The sequence below is a fragment of the Falco naumanni genome, chromosome 4 (genome assembly GCF_017639655.2).
Source record: "Falco naumanni isolate bFalNau1 chromosome 4, bFalNau1.pat, whole genome shotgun sequence".
Lineage (NCBI taxonomy): Eukaryota > Metazoa > Chordata > Aves > Falconiformes > Falconidae > Falco > Falco naumanni.
The window spans coordinates 59,529,046-59,549,024 of NC_054057.1; the positions used below are offsets into that span (position 1 = coordinate 59,529,046).

At 47.1% G+C, this 19,979-nt stretch overlaps 3 protein-coding genes across 4 annotated transcripts; 2 read left to right on the plus strand and 1 right to left on the minus strand.

Moving 5' to 3' along the window:
- Window positions 1–140: 140 nt before the first annotated feature.
- On the minus strand, window positions 141–6,317 carry HIGD1A (HIG1 hypoxia inducible domain family member 1A). Of its 2 annotated transcripts, none has more exons than XM_040592498.1 (4): window positions 6,260–6,317; window positions 4,231–4,338; window positions 2,103–2,237; window positions 141–1,284 (listed from the first exon to the last, which is right to left on the minus strand). In XM_040592498.1, exons 2-4 carry the CDS (start codon window positions 4,331–4,333, stop codon window positions 1,235–1,237), a joined length of 288 nt encoding a protein of 95 aa, XP_040448432.1. In that variant the 5' UTR covers window positions 4,334–4,338; window positions 6,260–6,317; the 3' UTR covers window positions 141–1,234. The 2 variants fall into 2 exon arrangements, with proteins under 2 accessions (XP_040448432.1, XP_040448431.1); XM_040592497.1 differs by lacking the exon at window positions 6,260–6,317 and adding an exon at window positions 6,034–6,160.
- A 2,698-nt stretch (window positions 6,318–9,015) lies between these two features.
- ACKR2 (atypical chemokine receptor 2) lies at window positions 9,016–12,740 on the plus strand. Its single transcript, XM_040592398.1, has 3 exons — window positions 9,016–9,209; window positions 9,843–9,900; window positions 11,477–12,740. The coding sequence occupies exons 1-3, from the start codon at window positions 9,189–9,191 to the stop codon at window positions 12,589–12,591; spliced, it is 1,194 nt and encodes a 397-aa protein (XP_040448332.1). The 5' UTR covers window positions 9,016–9,188; the 3' UTR covers window positions 12,592–12,740.
- Window positions 12,741–15,541: 2,801 nt separating this feature from the next.
- LOC121087423 (5-beta-cholestane-3-alpha,7-alpha-diol 12-alpha-hydroxylase) lies at window positions 15,542–17,266 on the plus strand. The gene has a single exon (XM_040592397.1). It carries the CDS (start codon window positions 15,598–15,600, stop codon window positions 17,122–17,124), a length of 1,527 nt encoding a protein of 508 aa, XP_040448331.1. The 5' UTR covers window positions 15,542–15,597; the 3' UTR covers window positions 17,125–17,266.
- The last annotated feature ends 2,713 nt before the right edge of the window (window positions 17,267–19,979 follow it).

Sequence of the window (19,979 nt, forward strand, 5' to 3'; positions counted from 1 at the left end):
TCCAGTAGCATCGCACCCTCCCTGGTGATTTTTGTTCTGGTATACCAGCTTACCCCATTCCTCTGCAAGGGGATGCATGAACAGGGGGAGCGAGCCCCCCCACCCCCCCACCCCAACAAATCCATAGCCAAACACTTCTCTCCAGTGCTCACGTGTTTATTTGTATTTCATCTCCCACTGCTCCTGTACAGTGTGTCACAGAGTTGCAGTATGTACCTTGCGGTATTTGTTACAGAGACATCATACTATCACCACGGAATGTAAGCCAATAGGAAAAAATGAGGTGTTGATAAAGCCAATCAGTAAAAACATTTATTTTTATGACTGCTATTGGAGATACAAGGGGGTTGGCTGTAAAATAACAGTGGCAATTCACAGAGAAAGGTTTTCATGCCTCATTGAAGATGATGGGGGGGCTTTTCAGATTTAAATGATTCAGAATTTCTATGGGGAACGATACTGCAGAAGTCAGAGCTAGATCATATATTTTACCTAAAAGCATTAGAACACCAAATCGAGGTTTAGTTTTCACAAGGTATATTTTAAATGTTACATTTAAATGTTACTCAGAAGAACACTGTAAATAAAGTTACAAAATATAGTAATCCAAGAGTCTGAAAATCTGTATTAAAAATAGGGAGCCTGTGTCTTTGTTAACAATGAATAAATATAACATTTAAATAGCTGCAACATACCAAATACTTATGCCTTAAATAAAAAAAATAGAAGTTTATATATCTCTCAATAGTTTAGAAGTCATTTAGTGGTACTAGATGTAGCTTCCTAAGTTACAAAACTGGAGGGTGACAAATCCACAGGATAGAAAATGGAGCAAAGCATTCACGACAGCATTTTACAGACGTGGCCTCCACGTTCTGCCTGTGGCCTAACAGAATATAGTTCAGACTTCAGTTTTGGGCAACTGCAGCAAAAGTAGTCACCAATTTTAAGACAGGGTTGACAGTTGAGAGGAAGATAAAGGGAATATACTACATCTCCTAAAAATGGGATATGGTAGTCTCAATCAGAAAGAGCCAAACTCTTTTGATACCTGCTCCCCCAGTGCACAGTCATTTAGGCTGCCAGCTTCAGGACAGTGTACCATACACAAAACAGATAAAGGGCAATTCTCTAATACCATGTGTTATTTTTTTCCTCAAGAACCCCTCGATATGAGGTTTGTAGCTGCAGCATGTAGGCCACCACCAGGACAGAGATTTCAGTCAGCTTTCCATTACTCCTTGGGCTTCACCACGTACTCCTGAAACATTGAATACAGCACACCTACAAGACAGAAATACAAGCACAATTAGAAAGCTGGGTTAAATAGGAAACAACGGCTTTCAAAATCAGAACAGTAAGAGAGAGTCTCAGCAAAAGAAATAACATTTCACTTTCTCTTCTGCTGTCTCTATGTTTTTCAAAATAGCAGTGATGGAACACTACAAAATTCTTCATATACAAAGAAACTGTAAATGAAAATGCAGGTCCCAAGCCAATTCTAGTTTGCTTTGCAGCCAAAGTCAAGCTTTTCTGTTGTACCTTTTCTGTGGTACCTTCTGGGAGTACAGCACAGACAGCGTTTCACAGGATATACATTTACACACACAGAGAGCTGCAATACTTAGATGAGACCTGGGATGTACCAATCATTCAGTACATTCAAGGACACAACTCCTGTCCTGAAAAGTGCACATATATAGAATATGTAATACCACAGTCTACACAAGCTGATTTTCCAACACACTAACTTCATAAACAGCAACACATATACAAGGGAAAACATTAATATCAGATGTTTTTTCTAATTTGCCTCTAATTTAAGCATCTGTAGAACATCACATACTTCCCACATCTAAAAGCAGTTGGAACTTCTACTCTCTTAAGTATAGTTTAGTATTAAATGTGTACTTAAACATCACATTACTCTAGAAAGGCCAAGCAAACACCAGTACTGAGCATAAATATCCTAAAATGTAACAGCCACGACACTTCCACCCCAAGGGTATTTCATGCATGCTCTATTATCCACCAGGAGAAGAGATGTGAGAGGTTCTCTGCAGTTTGCCATCGCTGAGGACAGCCTCCCGTGCAGTACGTACCACATGTTAACGCTCCCACGACAAAGCCCTGTGCTGCCACACGCATGTGAATCAGGTGAAGTGACATTTTCATTTCACCTCTGTGCTTCAGTTTGTACAGCCCGTAGCCAACCACCATGGCGAAGCCAGCCATCCCTGCAAAGCAAGGACAGCATCCTCCGAGTCAAGATCCAAGTCATCATGATGTGCGAGTGACACACTTAAAAATACCCTGGGAATCTTAAAATCGTTTAGGTTGAAAAAGACCTTCAAGATCAAGTCCAACCGTTAACCTAATGCTGCCAAGACCACGGCTAAACTGTGTCCCTATGCATCACGTCTACACTTCCTTCAAGTACCTCCAGGGATGTTGACTCTACCACCTCCCTGGGCAGCCTGTTCAGTGCTTGACCAGCCTTTCGACAAACTCTTCCTGATACTGATCTAAACTTGCCCTGGCACAACTTGAGGCTGTTTCCTCTCATCCTAACATAAGTATGTTGTGGTCTAATCACTCCACTTTTGTGTAGATGGCAAGTCCCAGCCTGCCTACTATTTTCACTCATGCCACCTCATTTAATGCACAAGTCAGTGCAGAGAAGAGTGGGAGATTTCCACTAAAATGCCAAAGCAGTGGTTCAAGGTGTCAGAGTTGGATTTTTTTTCAGAACAAGTGCTTGCACCCTCTTTGCTGGATGGAAGCTCACACCCAAGAACACCGCTCAGCTGCAGCTCGAACACTCAGCAAGTGGCTGCACTCTGACGTACCTACCAGCCTGCTGAGGTTGCTATTTTGGGTGCCATGACGTTTGGCCAGCTTTGACCAGGACAGGACAAGTCATACATTACTTGTCCGGTGCTGTGGGAGAGAGGTTCAGCAAGGTCCCTTTCACAGGGACAGAGTTCACTTTTAGTTGTTCAATAGACTGAACACTGCCCTGGCTGTGCCAACTCCAAGCTGTGTACACAGACGCTCTCACAGAATACAGAGCAGCAATGCTCAAAATTTCCCAATTCCATCCACTTTATTCCATATTTAGGATGATTGTTTACACAGTTCAAAGGAGGCTGCCTAGTTTTAAGCATTATGTATATTTTACTGATGAGAGCCCAGACAGCTCGTCTCCTTGAACAGGAGTATTACCAATTCCACTTGTGAAGCTATAAACCCTTACTTCACTGGTGTACGATCCATGTGTAGCTTCATTAAATATTATTTAAAATAATATTTTTATATTATTGAGAGTTTTAGGGCCTTCAAACTATCTCCGACACAGGCTGAAGGCAAGTTCTGCCAATCTGCTTGGGAGAACCTGGACTCAGGGAGTTTGTAGTACGCCTTAAACTGGAGAGCAAAGTCCTGTGACCACAGGAGCCAGTGACAGGTATCTGTTGGCAAATGCTTGGAACAGTTCACCCCAAGTGACCCGACTGCTCTCTGTTTTAAGGTGGCTGGAAATTAAAACATGCCTCATGTCAGAGACAGTTCCTGATCAGCGGAAAGCTCTCAGGATGAACACAACTGATCCTCTCTCTCATCAGAGACTTTTTCAGGGTCTTGGCAGAGAGGCTGAGAACTTGAACAACCTCCTCAAGCTGTGGTACCACAAAACTTACCAAGAAAATGCATTTTAAACTAAGGGATGGCAGCAGAGAAGGGCAAAATGTTTAGCAGGCCGGCTGCATTTTAGACACACCTGGTCTGTATTGTTTTAGCTTTAAAATCACTTTGAGGTGATCACATAGTTCCTGGTAACTATACTCCAGAACCGCTGCAAAACACAGTACTTACCACCCAACAGGATCACCTAAACCTATTCGTTAAGCTCACCTAAAAAGTCTTTCAGGGTTTGTTTTTTGATTTAGGTTGGGTTTTTTTTGTTTTGGGGTTTTTTTGGGTTTTTTTTGTAATTGTAGGTTGTGAGTTTTCTATTTAAAATAACAGGCCTCATCGATTCCCCTCTTTCTTGCAGAACAAATACCCCTCTGGGCAGGAGTACTGCTGTTGCCACACAACCCTACATGAGGAAGTAATGTCAAAATAATTTCCTGTTCACAGGAAAAAGGTGAACAGTGATGGTGTTTACTATATTGACTACCCATGAAGAGAAAGATCTATGTAACCACATCTCCTCATTATTAAACTTACCGATGGGTACAAATGGTGTCTCTTTAAATTTTCTTAACAGCTTTGATGTCTGGCTGGTGTCAGATTCATACTCTGAGAGAACGGATTCCTGACCAGATGACATGGTGACTGTGAAGACAAAGAATCTCTCTTCAGGTTTTAGAAAAACCAAGGTAAGATAACTTTTTTTAAAAAAGATAATTCCTTGCATATTCCACCGGTCACAAACATTCACATAGTAAGATACAAGCACAAGAGCTAGACTCAGGCTGATGAGCTACATACAGGTGATTTAATTCACAGGAAGTCTTGGGAAGCAAAATCATTGCATACTAGAACAGGTAAGGACAGGACAAAAAAAAAAAGTAACAAAGCAATGCATTTCTGCCATCTGCTTTTACACCATTGCAGATCCCAGCAGCCCCCACAGGCTCACAGGCAGCAAGGAGCCACTGAAAGCTTTGGTCACTGCCTGCATTTCCTTTCAGGACTTCCATCTTCCACCACACTGCTCTGCTTTCACAAGCTATTCCTTAATGACCTCAGAAAAGTTCATCCCTCCTCTTTCGCTCCCTGCCAAGAACAGCACCCGAGGCATTCTGTGGAAAGCGCCAGCTGCTGCAGAAGGTCAGCCCTACCTAGCAACTCATCAGTCAGTACCATGGCCTATCCCACCTCATTCACCAGTTCCAATGTAGTTTCAAATTCCTGCTGGAGAACACAAAATGGCAGCTGTTGAGGAGCCAGAGCAAGTCTTGAAGCCCTTGATAGGCACAGATGCATCGGAAGGATGAACCATTTCCATTACAGCACAGGTGATTTCTCACCCGCACCCCCAAGGAAAAAAAACACCTCAGTGATGGCCATAAGAAGGGGTCTACTCACTGAGCCATCATCACTGAACCAGTGAGACCATCCAACAAAACTTGCCAGCTTGTCGTGCTGTCCCCATCACAGACTACCCCGAGACCTGTTCCCTTGTCACTGCTCTGCATAAACATCATTCTTCAATTTGTGACTATTTCTGCTAGCACAATTAGCCCAGCAACATCACAAAGATCTCTGCTAGAAAAATCTCTACCAGTATGGTCACCAACATACTCAGCAGAAAAACACAGCTCAGGGTCACATGGAAGTACTCCAAGCTCTTGAAATAAACCAACAGGAATTTAATTTAAGCCCAGGCTAGTAAACACATGCAAAATATACACTTAACACGTGGCCATATTCCCTGGTTACGCCGCATTTTGTGCTCATCCATTTCAGCAGGCTAACTGTTTTTTTAACTAAATGCACAAACCATTTCCTCTGCAGTGCAAAGGATTTGCAGTCTCTCTGTGCCTGCTACAACTTCCTTTGTTTGCTAAATGTAAGTTGTATTTTAGCCTGACTCATTCGGAGAAGGAAACATGAGAGCACCCTGTCACTCAGGAGAGGTGGACAGCCTGAGGTGAGATTTACCCAAGAAAGGGATATTAAGAAGTAAATCAATTTGTCCATTGCAAGAGGTTTCCGTGACCTTCAGCTCACACAGAGGCCAGGCTGGGCGTGGAGCAGAAGCAGCTGGGTGAAAGACATGTCCCACCCACCCTGACCTTGCTGACACCCGCGACAGGGTGGCGTAGGGACACCTCTGCGACCACCTACGGGGGACAGCTCTGACACGGGTGGAGGAGCAGGGGCAGGAATGTGACAGGTTTCAGCACCCTTCCCAGCAAAGTGACGGCAGTAGGTACCACCAGGCTGCTTTCCCCCGGCCCAGACCCACAGGGGACCACTGCCCCACTCCAGCCCCAGGTCCCGGCACCCACGCAAGGCTTTCACCTTCCTCCAGGCCCAGGTTCCCACACAGGGCCTCTGACACGCTCCAGCCCCAGGCACCTTCCAGTCGTGGCTCTGCCCCTGGTTCTGCCCCAGGTGCCCGCACCCCGCCGCGGTCTCACCCCGCCCCAGCTCTTCCCTCAGCTCCCGGGTGCCCAATCCCTCCGAGACCCCGGCCCTCAGCCAAGGCCCCGACCCGCCCTCCGTCGCCACCAGGGCTCCCGCTCACCGATCCAGATGCCGGCCGGCTTCTGCCGGGCCTGGCCCCGCCCCCGTCTCTTATTGGCCAGTTCCCGCCCCGCCCCCTCCGCCTTGGCGCCCGCCAGCCGGGCCGGAGGAACCACAGCTCCCAGCGTGCCGCGGGGCAGCCCCGCCCGCCGCCAGCCAATCCAGAGCGCAGCCGCTGACACCACCTCCTAACGCGGGCGGGGACGTCACGGCAGGGACTCTCCGCAATGCGGCGGGCGCGAGGCCTCGGGCGAGGCGGCGCGCGCGGCCCCCGCTGGGGGGCGCTGTGGGAGAGCCCTTGGCTCCGTGAGGTGTTTCCCGCCAAAAGGCCGGGCCTGGGGCCGCCCCAGGCAGCACGGCGGCCGCTCCTGGACTTTGGCCGCTTCTCCCTTCAAAAGCCTCTGTATCGGTTAACCCACGCTCTCTACATCAAGTAGAACCTTTCCCGCGGCTTCATTCTCTTTTTTCGTGCTGGTGAATCGTCTCAATGACTGTTTTTTCCTGAATCTCAGCTTTCAGGCAGAGCTTGCTCTGCTGAATACCAGGCAGTGGGTTTTGAAGCCCAAAGACAACTAGATACTGCTCCTGACCGCACTCTAGAGCAGGAAGGATCTTGGAAGATGCCTAAAACCCTCCCCTAAACTCGGGGACAGCTCATTGGAGCAAAACAGTGAAGAAAACCCCTTTTCTCCAAAACCCCTGCCGAGTTTTGCAGCACTCCAGTGCGGTGTTCATGACTGCTCACCCCCGAGCGTGGTGGGGAGCAGAGCGGCTGCTCCTGAAGGGCCACTGCACCACTGACACACTGCATTTCCAGCAGTATAAAAGAATCACAGAATCATTTACATTAGAAAAAAACTTTTAAGATCGTTGAGTCCAACCATTAACCCAGCACTGCCAAGCCCACCACTAAAACATGTCTTTAAGTGCCACATCTGCACATCTTATAAACACCTCCAGGGATGGTGACTTCACCAGCTCCCTGGGCAGCCTGTTCCAAAGAAAGACAACCGATTGTTAGTACTGCTGTATCTCTTTAAATGTGCTTCCCATTATCCATAATCTGGTTATTTTAATTGCCAAAGCCATTAGGGCTCTGCGAGTCTGAAAGGGAAAGAAAAATCTATGCAATTACCAGCTCCTGAATTGAGTTAAAATCTTGTAATAAATTACAGCAAAGGCTAGCTTCTCCAGTGACTCTCACAGGCACATTTAATTCCCTGCAGGTCTGTGCAATATGTGCTTCAGGGGAGAAACTCAATTAAAAACAAAAACTTATTTCATTTTAATTGCTGGTCTAATGAAACTGCTGTCACCTGTAGCATCCCTGTGTGCGTGCCAGGCGCCTCTGCTTTGTGAGCGGCTTCTTGCTCTCTGCTAATGTGTATGTTGCTCATATATATTTGTTATAGGATATTTTTTAAAGCAGGCACACGAGTACACCAGCTGATGGTGGCAAATATGCAAATGGGTAAAAATAACATATTTCTTTCTGCAGATCCACCTGCCACAGGGCAGGTTGGATGCAGATGTGTGGCCATTGCTGTTGCTCTCTTCTTCTGTTTTTACCGGGGTGTTTTGGGGATTATAAAGCCCACCAGGATTGGCACAGGGGATGGCCTTGGCACAGTTAGGGTGTTCCCTGTGGCTCTGTTGGGTGGCGAGATGAGGGAAACAATCCGGAGGCTGACCACTCACCAGCAGTGATGCTCTAAAACCTCTCCAATAAGCCACTTTATCAGAAATACCATTGACAGGCGAGCAAAGGGTTGTGCCATGAAGCTGTCCCCAAAACCTTCCTGTGGCAGTGCTGGGAGTCTGGCATATCTCTGCTGTGGTTGATCTCTGTTTGATGTTTAGCCATGGCGATAAGCTCCTTATTATGGTACTACTTGCAAGGATCTGATGCTCCCTGCAAAGACGTGATTGTCCCCATGGAGCTGCCAGCACCCCCTGGCCCTGGCTGTGTCCTCACTGGTAGCCTTTTTTCGCTCTTGCAGGGGGTGAAAGTCCTGCAGCATCCAAGTAGCACGCGGCTTATTCAGATTTCCTGGAAAAAATGTAGTTTTCTACACTTGGGTCTCAGCCCCGGGAGCCACTAGGTGCAAAGACGAAGCAGGTCCAATCCTGCCTGGGGGAGCTGGGAGGTGGGCAGGGTGGACATCATCTTAATACCCATCTGTCAGGCAATGGCAGATATTTCCACTAATTAAAGCTTTTAGAAAACAAAACAAGATAGGAGCTTCTTGCCACATCTGGGTTTGGGATGCAGCAAATCCAGAACCAACAGAGGAAAAGAAATTGTTTGGGAAGAGATGGGGTAGAGAAAAGGGAAGGATCAAGGTGGGATGGGGGGAAAAGCATGCATGGAAAAAAGGAGAGAAGAGCAACAGGAACTGGTTATTCTTAAGCAAGTGGCTGGTCTGCATGTTTGTCTGGGTGATCCTGATCTGGTACATCCCAGAAAAACCTACTTGAGACTATTTTGTGGGTGGCCTCACCACCCAGCCTGTGCATGCTGGGGTGCACGGGATCCACCAGTGACCTTTGTGTTGTGCTGAGCTGGATCCTTGGTCCCAGGGGCTCTGCCCATCCCTAGCATGGTGCCTGAACTGAGCTAGACAAAACCAGGTTGCATTTCTGAAGGGAGGGTACTGGGTCCCTGTGGCACCCATGGCAGAAGGCACTGCAGTCCTGCCGGGAATTTCAAGGGGCAAAGCCCAACTGTGGGCGCAGGCACCAGCTGTAGATGTAAAGGGACACATGTTTGGACAGTGCATGGAGATTGTTCCTCCAGTGCTGTTATCCACTGATCAACACCAGGAAAGGCAAAACAACACCAGGGATGTCACACTGAGCTCACGTTTCCTGCCCACGCTCTTACACAAGTAAAAGAGGATCCTAAAAGCCAGATTCAAGCCTCTGGCAGGATGGGAACAGAAGCAGCTCCTGTAAGTGCATTTTCTGCTTCTTGCTCGTAGACAAAGCTGCATGAGAAACCTGGAGAAGTTCTGTTTTCTTCTCTGAAGTTAGTCAGCTTGTAAGTGCCAGTGCTCCAGCAGGCTTGAGGTTAATTTTTGAGCTCAGTCCATGCTGCATTCCTCGGTTCTCTGCTATGTGCTATGTGCTATGGGATGGGGATGTGAATGTCAGTGCCAGCATGATATGGAAGGGGGAAGAGGTGGGAGAGGGAGAAAAAAGGTGTTTGGGATGCAGCAAACCCAGAATCAACAGAGAAAAAGAAATTAGGAACAGATTTCTTGTTTGGGAAGAGATGGGGTGGAGAAAAGAAAACATCTCGCTGGGTGTTGCTGTGATCAGAAGGCTGGGCAGCTTTGGTTTCCTCTCAGAGTCATACTGTCAGAACTGTATATGGCTAAGAATGAATTTCCTCCAAAATATGAAGCAGAAAAAAAGAAAAAAAGCTAATTCCCAGAAAAGTCTTTTGTTGGCATTCTCCCATGGGAAATCTGTGCTATTCATCGCTGCTCTGTCTGAAGTGTCCTGCAGCACTCACCAAAGAACTGCAAGGCAGCAAGAAAACTTTTCAATCCAGCAGAAACCAAATTTTATTTTCTTTCCAGCTGCCTGGAATTGCCTGGAATGGGTATTTAAGCAATTTTAGACATCGAGCAACAACAGGTATGTCTGCAGCTTCAGCCGTTATGATTGCACACCCACAGGCATCCTCAGCACCTCGCTCTAAGCCTCGGGTACTTCGCTTAACCTGCCTAGGGTGGAGGGTCTCCCCTTTCCTGGGGTGTTCATGGGGAGGGAGGTGTCAGAAGTTCCAGAGCCACTGTGGGGTATGTCCTCCTTGGGATGCATGGCACAACCAGGGACTAACAGTTTCATTTTCTCATTACTCGGTGGCTGCAAGCCTCTTGGGCAATGGTCCTTGAGGAGAACAAAACAGGAGTGGCTGCAGGCAGGGAGCTACACAGCCATGCCTGTTTTGGGATTGCTGGAAAAATGAACCCCAGGAGAAAGGTGTGCAGCTTTGGCCATGACTGAAAAATGGTGTGTTTTAGGGGTGAAGGGCTATTTGCACTATTTTATTCCTGTGACAGTCCTAGTTTGCTGTCAGAGGGTGGACATTCGTCTTGATGTGTAAACCCCACATTAACCTTCATGTTATCTGGTGGGAGGTGTCTCAGGCAGATCCCATCTCCCGCTGTGAGAGATGGGCTCTTCAGCAACAGCTGTTGCCCAGTTTGGGTGGCTTTTGGGAGATTAAACCCTTGTAGTATTTTTGTGTGTGGGTTTTTTTTTTTTTTCCTTCTTTTTTTTTTTCCTGAAAATCAGACTAAAAAATTAGGAAACTTGCCAAATCAATCACCATTTCCTGAAATCTGGGCTGCAGTTCTCTAAACACTGACACCAGCCTGCAGTCCTGGGGAGCGGCAGACTGTACAGCCCTCACCATCCTTTGTCAGCAGAGTTTCAACTCACACCTTGTCTCACACAAAATCGATTCCAGCAACATCTTTCCAGCTAAATTTCTACCTCTCACCTTGATTCAGGAGTTGATTCTGGTGCCTACATGTCCTTACCTTGGATGAGTCTAGTCCTTGGTCTAGTGGAAGGTGTCCCTGCCCATGGCAGGGGGCGTTGGAACTAGATAATCTTTGAGGTCCCTTCCAACCCAAACCATTCTATGATTCTGTGTTTTCCACTTACTAATACTTTTTACAAGAATCCTTGGCTTGGTGTCCTAGAGTTGGCATGAAGAGGGGTCAGTGTCCTACCAGGAGCAGTGATTCAGCATTTCACCTCTGGGAGAAGCCCCACCCACATAAAGGTGCTGGTGGCAGGTTCTGCTTCACTGGGCATTGAGATGCCACTTTCTCAGTAGTGACCCAGCTGAATCTAAAGCAGCTCACAGTGCAGTGTGGTGGTGGATGTCCCATATTTTAGAGCGGAGACTTCCTCAAAAGCTTGTAATGGTGTCAGGAGGAAGTGGTGAGTTATGTCAGTTACTTTCAAGTTTGAATGTGTTGCAGAAAGGAAACCAGAATTATTTTCTTTTGCATGTATGTGTAGGCAGCTGTCCTGATGCAGTAGGCAAAGGCCAAGGAATACAGGACACAAAATACTTATCAGAAGGTGGAAGAAACCTAAGTTTATGAACCTCAGGAAAACCCTCTGTGATGTGATGTTTGCCTTTCCCACATAGACTGGAACAATATGTTGATCTTCATTTGCCTTTTGCTCCTAGGGAGCCACTTGTCCAGTGCAACATCAAAGGTGGCAAACCCCACTGCCACCTCACTGGATGCCGCCAATTCGAGCGACTACCTGTACGAGTACTTGGATGAGAAGGATTACATGCAGTATGGCCTCTGCACAAAAGAAGAGGTACTCTCCTTTAGCAGAGTATTCTTACCATCTTTTTACACCGTGATTTTCCTGGTTGGATTGGCTGGCAATGTCCTCCTATTTATTGTCCTCGTTATGCACATCAAGAAGAAAAAGAAGATGTCCGAGGTGTTTCTGCTGAACCTGGTGGTTTCAGACTTCTTCCTACTACTAACTCTGCCTTTCTGGGCTCTGTACATTTCTCAGTGGATGACCTGGGACATAATGTGCCCAGTCTTAAATGCCATGTACACTATGAATTTCTACAGTGGTATCTTTTTTGTGAGCTGCATGAGTCTGGATGTGTATCTGCAGATAGTTCATGCTTGCTCTCCTCGCAGCTCCATGGCATGGAAGAATTACATCCTTGTCTTGCTGGTGGTATGGGTTCTTTCCATACTTCTCTCCATTCCTGATGGCCTCTTCACCAGCACAAGACAAATCCGCAACAAGTCTGTCGTATGTGCCCATGATTATGGCCAGAAACACTTATTTTGGAAAATTGTCTTTCGTGTAATTCAAAACATCCTGGGTTTCCTTTTTCCCTTCCTCTTCATGGTGTTCTGCTACTCCCGCATAGCATGTGTCCTCACCATCTCTCAGATGCCTGGCTCAAGGAGAGCACTCTGCTTAGTCTTTACTCTGGTGGGTGTCTTCTTTGTCCTGTGGTCCCCTTACAACGTTGTCCTCATCCTTCACTCCCTGCAAGATGTCGGTGTGATCAGGAGCTGTGAAAGCAGTAGGCAATTGGACTATGCCATGCAGATCACGGAGAGTTTGTCCTTGGTCCACTGCTGTCTCAACCCCTTGCTCTATGCTTTTGTGAAAAAACGATTCAGGGTATATTTATGGAAGATCCCTCAGGCCATTTTCAAGAGAAGCGCTTTCTTTGACATCAAGCCCTCAGAGACAAGTCGGTCTTGCAGCAGATACTCAGCTGAGATAGAAATGCTGAGTATCACAAATGCACGATAAATACTTACATTACATGTATGCCCTCTATGCTGTATTTTACTGGTCCTGGCTGTAAAATCGTACGGAACAGAGACAGTGGGTTATTTTGACATTGATAAAATGTCTTAGTTGCTTTTTTATTTGTTCTATTACTTATACCTTGTTTTTACTCGTTCGGTTTCAAAGGTTCTTTTTGTGCAACAGGAAGGGGAAGATGCAGGAGCAGGCTGCAAACTAGGACCATGCGTGGCAATCAGTTAGCTGAGGGGAATGTGCTCGAGCTTGTCTAGACAACAATTAACATGATGAGACATGTTTACAGAGCACAGGGGAGTGGGAGACGGATGGCGCCAAGGATGGCGCCAAGGAAAGGTAACACCTTGCTGTTAATTGATAGTAGTTAACCACCAATCGGGGATGGCCTAGTATGCAATGCTTAGCTTCAAGAACCAATCTGTTTAAAACGCGCAGCTTCTGAAAGTGTATATAAACTCGTGCTTCTGTACAATAAATTGAGATTTGCTTGCATCGAGCTGCGTCCTGTCTCTTCATTCGCCGCACCTGGCCATGCAATGGAGTAGACATGAGCCCACAGCACTGCATGAGCAGTCATCCTAGTGCCAGCATTGAGATGAGGATTTTCTGTGTTGGAACTGGACAAGTACATGTGGGTTTTGTTTCTGTTGTAACTGGAGTTATTATAAAATAATTGCCCTGGGTTTTTGCTCATGGGAGAAGCCCGGCTGTCTGGAGTATGTGGGGCATTAGCAGATGAAAGAGCAGCTAATCCATATGTTGTTCCCTTAAAAATACAAACTGAAACTTATGCAGAACTCCTCCCCCACAGATCCGAAAGGGTCTGGTGAAGGAGAGCGATCCCATTCCCCCTCCTGCTTCTGCTGTAGGCTGGGGAATGGATTTGCCACATTCGTCCAGCAGGCTAGAGGTGGGTGGCCAGAAGCCCAGCCTGGGGAGTGGCTTTACTTCTCCTGGCTTCTTCCATCTGCCAGATAGATGTGTTCAACCAGGCTCATTCCTTTGTCTTCCAGGAAAGACAACAGGAAGAATCAGGCACCTTTAAACTGAGTTGTCTGAGCAAGGACAGGTTTCTCTGTGATGCTGAGCTGCGCCACACTTGGGACTGTTGAGCAGGAAACTGTGTCTTTCTGAGGGACAGATCCTTGGTTAGAGATCAGTTTGATCAGCAACAAAGTTTAAACCAATAACAACCAGTGAGAAAGAGAAAAGAAATAATGGTCTCAGCAGAACAGTGGTGGAGGTATTTGCTTTCCTCAAGATCCATTTTGACAAGACAAAAAGAGATCCATGTCTTTAACATAAATATTGGCTTTGCAACACTGCCCAGTGAGAGCATGGCCTTGAACAGAAGAGCACCGACAGCTGTTAGCCATTCCTTATTACCCAGTGTGGCTTTAAAGTTCAAGGTTATTGCCTAGAACTATACAAATAAAATGAATAATTTAAGAGAAAATACTCATCAGCTTGATTTTATTGCTAGACAAGGTTACTGGACTGAGAAGGGCTTTGAGTTGATCTAGAAAGGTGGATTTGTTTTCACTGCTTATATTTCCTGCCAACATTGCTACAACTTGTTTCCAGAGTGGTAAGGCTGGGAGCTTTTCTTACAAAAAAAAGGCAGAATAAATATTTAACTAATGCTATGATGTGGCCTTCGCTCCACAGGTAGGTCACTGGAAGGGAATGCAGAAGGGCAGAGTGCCTAGGGAGCAAAAATTAAGATGAAGATTGTGATCCCATACAGAGTAGGGCTTGTGGGACTGTGCAAAACTTATGATGGGATGCTCAGAGGAAGGGCAAAGGTAGGGAAAGCAGGAGTGGCTTATAAAAGGGGCTAGTTGTATGTAAGCAGTGTGCCCCACGCCTGCTCGTGGCAGTCTGTCCTATAGTCTTATGAAATACTTTTTCAAACTTTCTTTCCAGATAACGTCACTCTCTATCCTATGTGAGGGCACTGCAAGGTCCAGGCACCAGAAGCTGGGGCAGAGGCTGCAGTGACCGGCTGCATAGATCAGGGTGGCAGCACCCAGAGGCATAGTGCCAGTTGGGGCATGGTGTCTCTGACATAATCTCTGAACCCCTTGTGGAGGGTGGGGAGCAGGAGAGATTGAGAAGCAGAAGGGAAAATGAATAAAACTGCCAGGTACAGGGGTGGGAGCAGGAGGGAAGAGGGTTGGGGGTGCTCTGCTGGCTGAGAGCATTGGCTGAACACGATTGATTTGCAGCTGCTGAGCATCGTGTGTGTGTGTGCATTGACACAGAAGAAAGGGCTGGCATCCACCTGGGCACCACTGCTCTCCAGCCAGGAGTTGGGCTTGGCCAGTTGCAGACTCCAGACTCAACTGGTGTGAAGGAAATGCAAATGATTCATCCTCATCACTCTCGGGGAAAGCAGACCTGCTTTGCTTTGCCCTTGTACAGGTTAGCAGTGCTTGCACTGTTCATTGGCAAAGCAGTTATGGGGCACCGTGCATTGCAGAACATCAAAAAGTTGGAGACCTTTCCTTCTGTTGGCTTTTGAGACCAAATTAGCTCAGCTGTAACCCCCTTCCCTTGGTCTTGAGCTCATTTTCAGTAGCATTTCCAACATCCACTCTTCCTCTCATTTTTTCAGGCTGCAGTGCATGTCCATAGCCTGGTCTTAAAGGCAGTGAGTGAAATTCTATGAACCCTTTTTTCAAAACCTGGGCTCCGTGCAGCCTAGAAAAGGGAATTTGCTTAAGCTGTTGCAGAGCACACGCCAAAACCCATCTGCCTCACACAGCAGCCTGGTAACTCCAACTTGATTCCACCTTAAAAATCTCTGTCTATTCATCGAGGGAGACGTACACGCTGGAGCCTCTGGAGAGGAAAGGCAAACAATTCCTGCCAATAGGGACAGAGGTTGGCAGCTGTGCATCTGCGTATCAGCTGCTGGATGGGAATAAAAAGCACATTCCTGCCCCAGCCTAGCTCTGGTCCCAGCTTCTGGATGGGTGCAGAGCTGTCATGGCACTCTGGGTGATTCTCTGTACCTTGGCAGCTTTGCTGCTTGGTGGCCTCTATCTCCTGGGCATGTTTCGGCGACAGAGACCCGATGAGCCACCTCTGGACAAAGGTACCATTCCCTGGCTGGGTTACGCTCTGGATTTCAGAAAGGACAGTTCAGGGTTTCTGAAAAGGATGCAGAGAAAACATGGGGATATTTTCACAGTGCTGATTGGAGGCTATTACTTCACCTTTGTGATGGACCCCTTCTGCTTTGGAGCTATTGTGAAGGAATCACGATCTAAACTAGATTTTAGGACTTTTGCATCTAAACTGGTCCTGCAGGTTTTTGGCTACAAGGCCATCAAAGCCAACCATAGCATAATTCATGCATCGAGCATGAAGCATCTGATGGGAGATGGACTTGCTGTCATGACACAAGCCACCATGGAGAACTTTCAGAAGCTGATGCTTTTCAATCTGAGCTCAGGAGAGGAGAAGCGAGTGTGGCAAGAGGATAGCCTCTTCCACTACTGCTACAACATTGTCTTCAGAGCTGGGTACCTGGCTTTGTATGGCACTGAGCCACACCAAGGGGCAGATAACAAGGAGAAGGCTAATGAGCAAGATCGTGTCCACTCCAACCAGCTGTTCCACGAGTTTCGGAAGTATGACCGCCTCTTCCCTCGCCTGGCCTCTGCTGGGTTGCCTCCCAAGGACAAAATAGAAGCTGAACGGCTGAAGAAGTTCTTCTGGAGCGTGCTGTCTGTGAAGAAGAGCTGGCAGAAGGACAATGTTAGTGGGTGGATACGTGATCAAGAACAGCTTCTGGCAGAAAACGGTGTCCCTGAGTACATGCGGGATCGTTTCATGTTTATGCTCCTTTGGGCATCCCAGGGCAATGCAGGCCCAACTGCCTTTTGGCTCCTTTTTTATCTGATGAAACATCCAGAAGCTATGAAGGCTGTGAGGGATGAGGTAGATAAAGTCTTAAGGGAGAACGGCCAGGAAACAAAGCCCGGGAGCCCACCAATTATCACTAGGGACATGTTAAACCAGACTCCTCTTCTGGACAGTGCTCTGGAGGAGACCCTGAGGCTGGTTGCAGCCCCGATACTGATCAGAGCTGTCCTCCAGGACACCAGCCTTAAAACAAGCAGTGGGACAGAGTACACTCTCCGCACAGGAGACAGGGTGGCTCTGTTCCCACACATGTCTGTGCAGATGAACCCAGAAATTCATCCTGAGCCTCACAAGTTTAAATACAACCGCTTTGTAAACCCAGATGGCACCAGGAAGGATTTCTACAAAAACGGGAAGAGGCTGAAATATTTCAACATGCCTTGGGGCGCAGGAGTATCCATCTGTCCTGGGCGGTTCTTTGCTACTGCTGAAATTAAACTGTTTGTGTTCTTGATGCTAAGTCACTATGACCTGGAGCTAGTCAACAGAGAAGAGGAGATCCCACCAATAGACATCAGCCGCTGGGGATTCGGGACGATGCACCCTGTTAATGATGTTCAGTTCAGATATCGGCTACGCTTTTAATTTGTCCTTGTTGCGTTGTTTGTTCGGGTGTTATCTGTGAAATAATTGCATGATCCCATTGCTATCAGATCCATGCAGTGCCAACACTGATATGGTCTTGTTTGCTTAACAGTTATCATGTCTTTTGTCTTTGCCTCCTTCACGTGTTGTCCTGGTTTCAGCTGGGATAGAGTTAATTTTCTTCTTAGTAGCTGGTGCAGTGCTGTGTTGTGGACTTGGTGTGAGAACAATGTTGATAGCACACTGATGGTTCTAGTTGTTGCTGGGTGGTGTTTATACTAAGTCCAGAACTTTTCAGTTTCTTGGTCCCTACCGGCAAAAGGGCTGGAGTGGCATAAGAAATTGAAAAGGGACACAGCCAGGACAGCTGACCTGAACTGGCCAAAGGGATGTTCCATACCATATGACATCATGCTGAACATATAAGCTGGAGGAAGAAGAAGGAAGTGGGAGACACTTGGCATTATGGCATTTGTCTTCCTGAGTAACCGTTACGTGTGATGAGCCCTGCTTCCCTGGGGATGGCCGGACACCTGCCTGCCAATGGAAAGTAGTGAATGAATTCCTTGGTTTGCTTTGCTTGTGTGCGTGGCTTTTGCTTTACCTATTAAATTGTTCTTATCTCAACCCTTGAGTTTCACATTCCTTTCTGATTCTCCTCTCCATCCCTCTGGGTGAGGGGGGAGTCAGCGCACAGCTGCGTGGTACTTAGTTACCAGCTGGGGTTAAATCAGGACACGTGTACAGCTGCTCTGTATCTCTGGTTACTGTGGTGTTGGGTTATGGGATGAAGGCTCACTTGCACACTCACAGGGAGCTACTCCCAGCCCCATCCCAGGCGTCATCAGCCCATCAAAACTCCATCTGCACAAGGCCAGAGGAGCAGAGGAGCGTATTGGCAGGTAGGAACCCAAATCAAGCAACTTCCAAGGAACAAGTATTTTGTCCATGTTCCTCCCAGAACTGTCCCAGCAAAGCCATCAGCCTCACAATCCCCACATGGGACCCACTGAGATGCATCATCAGGAGCAGCTCTCTGGATCACTGTCTGGACTAAGGGGGATTGCTGTCAGGGGAGGGGGGATATCTTGTGGCATGCGGGGGGAGACCATTTTGGGATTGCACAGAGCTTATGGTGGGATGTTTAGGGAAGGAAAAAAAGTTGGGGAAAAGGAGTGATTTAGGTGATTTGGGGAGGAAAATAGAGGGTTAAGGGGATAAAAAGGACTAGTTGCGTGTAAATCAGCAGTCTGTCCTATTGTCTTATTAAATTCCTTTCTTTAAATTCAAGACCATGAGTCAGAGGACCTGTGTGTCCGTGGTGCTGGCAGCTGGCACTAGTGTGTGACCGGGTGTGCAAGATCAGGCCAGACGAGCTGGCAGGTAAGCAAAGTGGCCTGGGAGCCTGGGGGTGAGCCCAGAAGCATGACAGCATTGGGGCTGCATTACGTTATTACGAGCTCCATACCGACACATTTATTTTGTCCATGAAATATCATTGGCAGGATGGCATCAGCTTGTAGTAAACCTCTGAAAGGTCAGAGAACAACAAATACCCTCTCCAGAGATGTAAGAATTTCCTTGGAGTTTTCAAATTGTCTTGTACATAAGACCCCCAGAGGGAGCACAGGTAGGACATATGAGCAAGGACATACCAGTACCTCCTTCCTATCTCACATTTAAGCAAAGGACAGATCTTACCAATGTCATTTACCTCATCAGTGGGAGGAGAAGGGAGCTGCAAACATCACTACTAACCTGTAGTATCATTTTCATTTATCTATGCGAGTTAGGAATGCATGTGGTCACCTGCCTTTCCAGGGCTGTAGGAGGCTGTGCATTCAAGCCTTGTGTACAGTTTCTGGGGATAAAAAATGCTGTCTCTGTGTGTGTCTGGAGTCATCCCACCAACTGTAGCACAGATGGAGCATGGGTATGTATAGCTGAGCAAGGATCCCTTGCAGCATGAACCCATCTCTCTATCTTAACCCAAATCGTTGCACAAGCCCAGGAATTTTGGATGGGTGACTAGCAACAGGTCTGCCCTCCTGTGAGGTGATGGCTGGCTGGGGTGCAGTGCCTGAGCCTTGGTGAGGGATGAGCTTTGAGTGTTTTGATGGCCTCTCCACCCTCTCCTTGAGCCCCATGGGCCAATGGTATTCCCAGATGATGCCCATTGGAAAATGCTATCCCCCTTCAAATTTAGACCCCATCCTCTGCAAAGACCCAGGGAGGCTATAAGAAATAGGATGGAGTGATGGGAAGGGGCTAGAAAACCAAAGTGGGACATAGGGAAACAACCTCAGTCCCTTACGGGCTACAGCCACTGTGACCTTATGAGCCCCCAGACATCTCTGTTTTATCCACTGGACCTAATGCAGAATAAAACTTTGCTCTACAAGCTCTGCTTTGCTTCCCCATGCCCCCTTCAATAATTAGGGCTCTGACAACACCAATCCTTACAGTAGTTAAATCACAGCTTCACCTGGGCAGAGAACAGTAAATTGATTTTAACACTGATGCTAACCTTTGGAGTTTATGTGTGACCAAGGACTGAAATTCAAACATTTTCATGTGTCCAAACATCAAAGCCAGAGTCTGCTTTGTTCTGCCAGGGACAGGGTTACATTGTAACTGCATGTCAGGGCAAACTACCACGTATTGCCAGCCTGGGCATTAGCCCTGACCTTGCGGTGGTGGAAGTTTACACTCTCTAGCAGCTATGGCAGAGCCAAGGGAAAAAAACCTACTTGTAACCTTACACGGCTTGACTGTGACAGTTAATATTGCCATTGACAATTCCATCACTTTCATTACTTCCATGTGCCCTCTACAGTTCTCACCTCTTTTTTGTC

Excerpts from the sequence above, each read along its gene's own strand:
- ACKR2 (XM_040592398.1), top strand. The coding sequence starts at position 9,189 with ATGGGAACAGAAGCAGCTCCT. Across the intron at positions 9,210-9,842 it reads TGGGAACAGAAGCAGCTCCT|CTGCCTGGAATTGCCTGGAA; the intron begins GTAAGTGCATTT and ends TTTTCTTTCCAG. Across the intron at positions 9,901-11,476 it reads TAGACATCGAGCAACAACAG|GGAGCCACTTGTCCAGTGCA; the intron begins GTATGTCTGCAG and ends TTTTGCTCCTAG.
- LOC121087423 (XM_040592397.1), top strand. The coding sequence starts at position 15,598 with ATGGCACTCTGGGTGATTCTCTGTACCTTGGCAGCTTTGCTGCTTGGT.
- HIGD1A (XM_040592498.1), bottom strand. The coding sequence starts at position 4,333 with ATGTCATCTGGTCAGGAATCCGTTCTCTCAGAGTATGAATCTGACACC. Across the intron at positions 2,238-4,230 it reads GACACCATTTGTACCCATCG|GGATGGCTGGCTTCGCCATG; the intron begins GTAAGTTTAATA and ends CTTGCTTTGCAG. Across the intron at positions 1,285-2,102 it reads CGTGGGAGCGTTAACATGTG|GTGTGCTGTATTCAATGTTT; the intron begins GTACGTACTGCA and ends TCTGTCTTGTAG.